Source organism: Vipera berus (assembly GCF_964194415.1).
Source record: "Vipera berus genome assembly, chromosome: 9".
NCBI lineage: Eukaryota > Metazoa > Chordata > Lepidosauria > Squamata > Viperidae > Vipera > Vipera berus.
Genome location: NC_138212.1, coordinates 809579 through 819194, shown reverse-complemented (window position 1 = coordinate 819194; position 9616 = coordinate 809579). Strand labels below are relative to the sequence as shown.

The 9616-nt window shown below is 51.2% G+C and overlaps 1 protein-coding gene across 1 annotated transcript; it reads left to right on the top strand.

Annotated features, from left to right (window-relative positions):
• Nucleotides 1-1704: 1704 nt before the first annotated feature.
• Nucleotides 1705-7802, top strand: LOC308671834 (interferon lambda-3-like; the record flags this gene model as incomplete). The annotated part of the gene is made up of 6 exons (XM_081334317.1): nucleotides 1705-1762; nucleotides 5422-5564; nucleotides 6059-6151; nucleotides 6498-6641; nucleotides 6746-6835; nucleotides 7674-7802. 6 exons carry the CDS (start codon nucleotides 1705-1707, stop codon nucleotides 7800-7802), a joined length of 657 nt encoding a protein of 218 aa, XP_081190443.1.
• Nucleotides 7803-9616: the final 1814 nt, after the last annotated feature.

Genomic DNA, 9616 nt, shown 5'->3' with positions numbered 1-9616 from the left:
GGGGCTGCCTCTGTGCCTCTGTGCCTCTGTGCCTCTGTGCCTCCGCCTGCCGCACAGGTGTCTCTTTGAATTGGAGAAGGCCACGCTGCGTCTTTAGCCTCCAGGCTGAGCGATCAGAGGTCAAGGTTTCCCAGCTGCTAATGTCCATCCCCAAGGCCTTTAGATCCCTCTTGCAGATGTCCTTATATCGCAGCTTTGGTCTCCCTCTGGGGTGCTGTCCCTGCACTAGTTCTCCATACAGGTGGTCTTTTGGAATCTGACCATCAGCCATTCTCACGACACGTCCAAGCCAGCGTAGACGTAGACTGTTACATCACCTCTGTTACATTACATCACTAATGCTTCTTTGGGGCCATTTTGTCCCCTTCCTCAAGCATTTGGCCCTCAACTCACCTCCCCAAATTGCAGGGGGGCACCCTGGAAGCTGATCTCCCCAGCAGAGGATGGGCAAGCTTATCACCTGGGCCCAGAGACCAGACCCGCCAGTGGCTCCTCCCACCCATTATGACTCCCAAGGAGGGTGCCAACTACTAGGGCACAATGTCCGCTACCCATTACAGCCGTATCTTTTTTCTCAAAACAATCCCTGAAGAACAGGAATGGCGTCAGGGTGAAGAAGGGGTGCACCAACCAGCCCTTGCCCATCTGGAAAGGCTGGAGGGTGCTGGGAGCCCAAGGGACAGCTGGTCTAACCCCCAAGTGGGCAGCGCAGGAGCAGCTGGGCTGCTTCTTCCCAAGTCCCCTGAAGGCCCCCAATGACCAACCCCTTCTCCTAGGGGTGCTGGGCCTTTAAACTGTTTTCCCCCAACCCAAGCAATAGAACTGGACTAGACCTCCAAGGTCCATCTCTGTTATTATGTTCTGTTCTACTGCTTGGGTGAGGGGGAGCAGTTTAAAGGCCCAGCACGCTCAGGAGAAGGCAGGGGGCTTGCTGGCCTGCAGGGGACCTGGAAGACGTTCCCTGAAGTCTACCAGAAGGCAAGACAGAAACAACGGATAGAAACTCATCAAGGAGAGAAGCAACCTGGAATTAAGGAGAAACTTCCTAACAGTGAGGATAATTAACCAATGGAACTACTTGCCTCTAGAAGTTGTGGGTGCTTCCTCACTGAAGTTTTTTAAGAAGAGCGTGGACAACCACCTACTTGAAATGGGATAGGGTCTCCTGCTTGAGCAGGGGGTTGGACTAGAAGACCTCTGAGGTCCCTTCCAGCTCTATTCGGATTGATTGATTCTTGCTTCCCTCTCGGCCAGGGCTGGAAGCCTGGCCCGGAGAGTGGGCAGGCAAGGGGCCTCCGTGCTGGGTGGCCTCCACCGCTGGCCAAGGTCCAATCCTCCCCCTCCTCGGCCTGCCTGAAGCTTCATCGGCCTTGCTCAAACTGGCTCCGGAGTTTCACATTTTTGCGAAGAGAAGGGCGGAAACGCCAGGGCCGTCTTGCATACCTGGCACACCTCCCGTTGGCTCCACCTTCTGTAAAACAAAAGGGCTTCCTCCAGCTATGACCTCACCTGGGAATCCCGTCCAGATCGCTCACTTTCATTTTCTCTGGCTTGTTTTCCAAACGTCACCTGCAGGACTGGCTTATTTTCAGTATCCAACTGAAAACTGAAAAAAGATGGGTGCTATAAAAAGAGGAGACATGGAAGGCCCAGGACAGACTCAGGTGTTCTTAGCTGGGATTTTGGCCACCCGACGAGAAGAGCATGGACCTGAGCACAGAAGCCTTCTCCCTTCACCACGGGAGCTCATCCTTAGGGGCAGGTGAGTCTGCAGCCGCTTTCTGGAGGTCCCCTTTGCAGCCAGGATGGTGGGCGCAAATTCCTGGAGGTCTGGGGAAGGTGGAGGTGGACCTCAGGAAGTCCTGGACTTCGGGTTGTGCAGGGGCTCAAGGAGGTCATGTCAAGGTGTGGTGGGTCCCAGAGCCTGCTCCTTCCTTGGCTTGGACATCCGTGCTTGGAACACACTCGGCAAGGCCGGAGCCCCGGCCAACTGGATGTGACCCTCCAGCGGCCGGAGAGGGCGGCCCGTGCCGTTGGCCGAAGGGCCCCCCAAATGGCAGGAAATTCTTCTCTCTCTTTCTGCAGCAAAGAGCAGGTAGCACTGGGAATTCTAGAGATCTAAAATCCGCTTAGTAAGTTTAATAAGAACAGTGTGTAACTCTTTAAATTAGGGTTTATTTATCCGCTCTTCACAAGAACTGCCTTTCATTTGAACGAAACGTCCTTTTCCAAGCTGGTGTCTTCCAGATGCGTTCAACTAAAACTCCCATAAGCCCGAGGAAACTATGGGAGTTGAGGACGGAGCCACTGAAAGGGGGTCAGATTGGGGAGGGCCGCTGCACAAGGGGGCTTCCAGGGTGGGGTCCAACAGCGAAGGCGATGGCCATGATTTTCTAACTGAACCTAATACAGGCAGTGAACCCAAAATTTCTGTGGTTAAGCGTGACATTTGTTGTGTGTTTTGCCCTATTGTACGACCTTCCTTGCCCCAGTTGTTAAGTGAATCGGTGCAGTTGTTAACTCAGTCACACGGCTGTGAAGGGAATCTGGCCTCCCCATTGACTTCGCCGGTCAGAAGGTCGCCAAAGGGGATCACGTGACCCTGGGACGCTGCGACCGTCATAAATACAAAACAGTTGCCAAGTGTCTGAATTTGGGTCATGTGACCGTGGGGATGCTGCAACAGTCATGAGAAAAATGGTCATCTGTCACTTTTTTCAGTGCAGTCACTCAATGAACTGTTGTTAAGTCAAAGGTTGAGGCCCAGAATTGTAACCCTCACCTTGACTTTGGGGTTAAAACTCTCTGGACACTCCAGCAACTGGGAGCAGAAGGATACAGTCGCTTCTCTCCTTCGTGATAAATGATCAAAATTAGGCGGAGAATCCCGCAGAGGGATTTGGGACCTGAGGGAGGGCAGGTGTTCCGATCCTGCCACCCCCCAGGGACCGTTCCCTGCTGCCTCCCCCCCCACGTCCTCCTGGGTCGGGCATTCTAATTGGCCAATTGCCCAACTTCCCAATGCAAATGTACTTACAGAGAGATAATGGGAGCCCTAAGCAGTGACAAATGGCTCTGGGGCGAGGGGGTGAGGGCTGGGCGTCAAGGCCTTTTGCCTTTCCGAGAAGAGAATCTCTGTAGCTCTGGGCTGCTCTGCAGGGTCGTCGGTGATTCCTGAGGTTGGGTTTGTTTTGTTTTTCTTTTGCAAACGTTTCATTACCCAGCTAAGTAACATCACCAGTATGAGGAGCGGGAGACTTGCTCCCTCTGTGTACAGCAGTTCGTCCTCACAGGGCTGGTGGGGGTGGTTTTCTTCTTGGTAGTGCTTTGATCAAAGTATTGTCTTCCACCTGATTGTTTTTCTGGTGTTAATCCCTGCTTATTGGGGCTTAATTGCTAGAGAGGACACGTTCTGGTCTTTTTGTTTCCTTCTTAGCCTCTTTATTGTCTCTTTTGAGTGATGGTTATTGTTAGGCATATCACCGGTGATAGCCTACATAGTTGGGTTTGAAAATATATAAACCATGATGTTGTGACTTTAAGATGTTAATTGGCCAATGGGTGTGTAAGTGTTCTCGTGGCCATAAGAGGGAGCTAGGGACGTAGCTTCTCTCTATCTGAATTCACTGCTTTCTCTACTATTACTGCTTTGCTGTACTGTTGGTTTACTACTGTGATAAACCTGAACTGTGTATTGACCTCTGGACCGGTAAGAAGACTTTGTATTTGAAATACTCCTTGGACTGTTACTATTGTGTATGACCTAGACTGTTTATTTTTGACAGTGCATTTTTTGTTTTTTACACCACCTCAAAAGTAAAGTACTTTTTGCTTTCACAACTCAGTGTACTCTTGTGGTTACTGTGTGACTCTTACTGCTCTCAGTACCCTTCCTTGTCTGTGCAACTCCTTGGTAGCACAAGGAGACCTCTGCACAATAATTCCTAACACTGGTTATGGGCCCAGGCCTGTACTGAGAGTTAGTACACACAGTATCATAGCTGAGTTTGTGTTAGCTATCTGGTGTAATAATGGCACAAGAACAGTCAACTGGCATCTCCTGGATAACCCGGTTGGATGGGACAAACTACGTTTCCTGGTCCACAAAATGTTGCTTGCTTTTGCGCAAGGAAGGACTATGGACTGTAGTTAATAACCCACCAGATACTACTCATTGGAATCCAGACAATGAGGATGATGCAAAGAAGATAGACGAGTTTAAACGTAACAACGGAAAGGCACTTTGCATTATTGGACTGACACTGAATGAATGGCAGCTTGTCCATATTCGTGGTGAGGAGTCTGCTGCTAAGTGTTGGGACATTTTGCGAAGGCTTTATGTTCGCGACAGTGTGGGTGCACATATACACCTTACACACAAGCTGTTTAGGGCTCATCTGCAAAAGAATGGAGATATGTTGACCCATTTAAACTACATGAAGGGTGGACAAGAAGCCCTACCGAACAGGAAGCTTCCAAGGGGTTGTAAAACCCCGTGGTTGCCTCTCTTTGTAGGTTTAGTACTGAAGGTAGACTGATGAATATGGAGGCTTCATTTAGATGTTAGAATTAATTTCCAGGTTGTAGCCGTTCAGCATTTTATGCAATCAACAATCAGCCCTGTGGCATTATTAGCATCTTTGAACGACGCGAGGGATGACTGTAGCATTTGAAAGTTGGCATATCCTCAGAATTTGTATTGGCATCACTTCCTTCCATGCACCAGTCTGATGGGAGGAAAACTTCCAGAAAGTTCCTCCTCCCGTTCATTAGAAAAGGGTTACCAGCATCCATCAGTCCTTCTAAAACAAGCATGGGCAACTATAGCCCCTTTACAACCTGTGGACTTCAGTTCCCAGAATTCCTGAGCCAGCCCCCTTCAGAGCTTTTTCCAAAGATTTAAAAGACCCTGGATTAGCGAGTCTTCTTTTTGGCGGTCCTACACAGTCCCCCCCAACCCTTGCAATACCTGCCTTGTGCCTCACACCTCATAGCCCTAACCCGCCTCCTGCCATGCCCTCCCTGACCCTTGCCACACCTCTCGTGCACCCCAAGCCCCTCCCTGACCCCAATGCACCTCTCACACGCACCCCTCACTCCCTCCCCCACCGAGTAGCAGCCACGTACCTGTTTGCTGGTCTTGGACTTGCGGGAATCTGGCAGGAAGCCTTGGTGGTGATGGTTACGGCAGGATGGTGCATCAGCCCAGAATCAGCCCCAATTTTGCCCAATTCCAATTCCAGCCGTGGGTCCCAGAGTTCGGATGCCTTCTGTAGGTTGGCCCACTTGAGGTATCCTGGTTCAGGGATGGATGCCCTGAGATGCTCCGCTTTGGGCGGTTGAAGGCGAGTTTCAGTAGTAGGGAGTGGTTTGGCTTCGGAGAAGTGAGCTGCCCATCCTGTAACTGCCCCTCTGCTTCAGGTCCCAAGAAGTGGCTGCTGATTCCCTTGGCCCTGGTGATCCTGCTGGAAGCCCCCTGGGTCCAAAGTCGGCCGGTCAGATCCTGCCATTTCCCCCAGATCCCAGAGCATTCGGACGCCTTTAGGCAACTCAGGAACCGATACGTAAGTCGCCCTCTAGAGCTGCAGATAAGGAGGGCCGTCTTCAGGCTGGGGAGGATGGGGGGGTGTCAGGGTTCAGAAAGCTGGAAGCTCTTGGGAGGGGCCCTTTTGCAGGCTGAGGGGTTGGGGGGAAGACCCTGGACAGAGCCCCCGTGGAGCCCCGAGAGGAATGGACCCTGAGGGACAGACAACTGGGGAGACCCTCCCCGCCCTGGGCGTTGACAATCACTGAAGGTGGTTTATTTTTATTTATAAAATGTATTGGTCCCCTGGTTAGAAAGGTCCTGCAAAGACAACCGTTGTGACTGGTCCACCTAGCGCCCTGCAGCCCAGAGCCGTTCCCTGGCTGGGCAGCAGCCCCACCGGCCAGGGCAAAAGGCCAGACAGAGAAGGCCTGCCAGCCACACGCCCCCCCCCAAGACCTCCCCCAGGCTGGGAGCTTCCAGGGCAGCCCTGCAGCTTCTTCTCTCTGACATTTTAACCCTTCCCAATTCCAGGAGGACGAGAGGTTCAAAGGGGGCGAACCCTGGAAAAACTGCACCCGCCACCACCTCCGCTTCCCCCGGGGGAAAATGCACCACTTGAGAAGCGTAAGTGACCTGGGGCAGCCCAGACACCAGCCAAGCAGCAGGAAGGAGAGCAGCAGCTGGGCACAGATGCCAGCAAAGGATGGCATCGGGGCAGCCCGACCCCCAGGCCAGGATTTGGGGCACGGGGAGGACGTTCTCTGTGGATCTCTTTGGTCCATATCCCAAGTGTAAAAAATAATAAGATTTTGTTGCCTCCCAAGGACTTGGAATTGCGTGGTTTGGGCACGAGGGGTCCTTGGTGCTCTCTGAGCTTGCTTCTTTTCTTGTCTCACTTAGCAACAAAAAGTTTGGGCTCAGCTGTGGTTACCTCCATTCCCAAATAATAGATTATTATATTTCTTGGTAGAAATGGGAAAAGCTGGAGGCCGTGGAAGCAGAGCTGGCCCTGGTCGTGCCCGTGTTGCAGAACCTCAGCGAGCCACCCTTCTCCAAACTCGCCTCCAAGATTCTGGAGTTCCTACAGCCACTCAAGGACGCTCTGGCCCCCTGCGTAAGTGCAGCCCTGCGGAGAGGGCCCCTCCCCCTCCCCTCCCACACCGGGGGGGGGGGACGGGGAAAGACAGCCCTGGCTCACTCCTTTCCTCTTTCCTTCAGATCAGGCACAAACCTCCCCATGGGCAGAAGTCCAGCCACCTCCAGCAGTTCCAGGCAGCAATCCAGAGATTCAACCACAGCAGCGTCCAGGTGAGCCATGCAGGTGCCCGACTGCCTCGGAGCATCCTCTCTCGGTTGGGCAGGCAAGGAGCTGCAGAACTGAGCTTAGTGCACAGATAATACACACCCTCCTAAATGCACACCTGTATAAGTATCAATAAGATACTTTGGCAGTCAGATTGTTGCCTGGGCCAGCAAACAGCTTCCTTGGTTTCGGTGAATGTATTTGCTGGGGTACCTGCAAGGGCCCTTAGTCTTTGCCTGTGGCTTGTCGTTTTGGCTCTTTCAGTCCAGCTTACCTGCCTAGATGAATTTAATTTCTTTTACTGTTTTCTGGATTTTTTCAGTCTCCCAGAGTCTAATCCAGCGTTTTTCAAACTTGGTAACTTTAAGACTTGTGGACACCCAGAATTTCTCAGCCAGGATGTGCGGACTTCTACTTTCACATTTCATGCCGGCTGGGGAATTCTGTAATTGGAAGTCCACACATCTTAAAGGGGTCAAGTTTGAAAACCAGCGGCCTAATGCAGAGTCTCCAGACCTGGCAACTTTAAGACTTGTGGCCTTCAACGCCCAGAATTCCTCAGCCAGCATGAATTGTGGGACTTGAGGTCCACGCATCCTGGTTAGGGAATTCTGGGCATTGAAACCCACAAGTCTTAAAGTTGCCATGTCCGAAGACCCCTGGTCTAATGGAATGGGTGCCTCTCACAAATTTATTCAGTCACCTTAAATTCTGAAGTGGGTTGGGCACCTTTACAGATCTGCTACCTGCAGAGGCTCTGTATTTGAAGGCAGAGTGTCACTTGGCTGAAACGGCATTTGGGTGCAGATGGTTTATTATCTCTGCCCATTTCCTTCCTTCCAGCAGTCCCCGAAGTGTCTGGAGGCAGCGGTGGGCCTCAACATTGTGCGTCTCCTGGAAGAGGACATTGTCCAGCTCCAGCACCACTTCCGCCACCACCATCACTTCCGTGCCACCACCCACCTAGGCTAGATCCTGCAGGTGCCGTTGTGCCCGCCAGCTGTGCCCAGCAAAGGCTCCCCAGATCAGAACAGCCAAAAACCACACCGACTCCTCCGTAAATGACATTTCTGTCCTGCCCAATTGCCTTCCGAAGAACCAGGATCAGGGGAGCTGCAGACTGCTCTGTATGTCGCAGGCTTTCCTCAACACGGTGACCTGCAGAGGCCTTGGGGATGATGGGAGCTGTCATCCCACGTGTCTGAAGGGCACCAGGGTGGAGGAAGTCTTAACCTCAAAATGATCCAGAGCAGCGCTTTGGATCCCCAAGCAGGCTTTTCAGGGATTACTTGTCTTATTTATGTCCTTCTACTCGCCTCAAAGAGCCACCTCTAGCTAAATGCTGCATTTTTCCAAGCATGTGAGGCTCACCGCCTGGTGCGGAAGCTTCCGGGCGAATCTTCTGTGCACCCAGGCAACCTCTTGCCTCACCTTGGCTCTTCTCCCCTGGCAGGAGAAGAAGTCGCTCAAGTGCCTGGTGGAAAACTGTGATAGCCCAGTGTTGCAAAAGGGCTGCTATATTTATGTAATTTATTTTAATCTTCCTGGACCTGAAATTATCATGTTTGGGGTGGGAGGGAAGGGGGGGGGAGACCCATTATTTAAAGTGAGCGGTATTCATGAAATAAGAAGAATGTTATTTATTCATGCCTCCCCTTCTGCCCAGACTGGTTATCATTTCAAAATAATTTCAAAAGGGATCTATAAGTGAGCTCAGCTCATAAGCAAGGCTGACCTCTGTTGGAAGCGCCAGCCGTGTGAAGGGAATTATTCTGGAGATATCAGCAGCTGGAGAGGATCCGGATTCAGCATCAAAGTAATTCGAAGGGGCAGCTTTGGCTAAGAAACCCACTTAAAAGAGAATTGCTCTCAAGAAACAGAAGGCCAGGAAGCAGCCAGCAATGAGCATTTGGCAGCAGCCTTGAAAGGGAGAAAGCTTTCTGCTCTGGCACCAAAAGGATTTAAAATATTGTTATCACTGTACCCTTAATTTGGTTTCACAAGCCATTATTTCCTTATAAAGTGTGAGGTGATAAGAATGTGGCTGATGGTCCAAAGAAAATGACTGTGTGCTACCGTTGAAATGATAATTTATCTGTTATTTGTTATTTGTATAGACAATCCAATCCTATTTATTAAATTTTATACCTTGCCAACAGAGTTAACACCTACCTTGTTTTTTTAGTGTCTTAAAACCATCATGGGAGGGAGGGAGGGAGGAGAGCAGCTGCCCGCTACTGGCAAGGGGGCTTTCTGGAAGTGCTACAGGTTCCATTGGCAGAGCTGCCCTCCTGACTTTTTTGACCACCCGCCAGATCCTTCTCCTCCCTTCCTTCTGCAGCACCCCCACTGCTCACTCTCAATCCACCCATGGCATCCATCGTTGGCTCTCCGCTCACCATCCCTCTAGGAATCTCTTGGCAAAGGGCCGTCTTTCTGCCAAAAAGCCACGAGATTCCGCCCGGCATGGATCTGGCATCATTACCGGTTTCGTTTCTGCCCAACAGCTGCAAATTCTGCCTGCAAGCAAAGGCTGCTGATAATTATTTTAACTTGTCAGCATTAATCACCCAGGAGCTAATGATGCATTGATAGGATTAGAAACTTCACTCCCCTCCCCCACACATATATGTAATTCAATTAAACACCTTCACTTTTTTCCATTTAAATAAATTAAGTCTTCCCATCTGCTGTCAAAACACTCAGGGTTAGAAAGCTGAAGGGCGGGGAGGGGGTTAGGGTTCTGAGCCCCACGTGGCATCTCCTTGCCACAGGAGAACCAACAA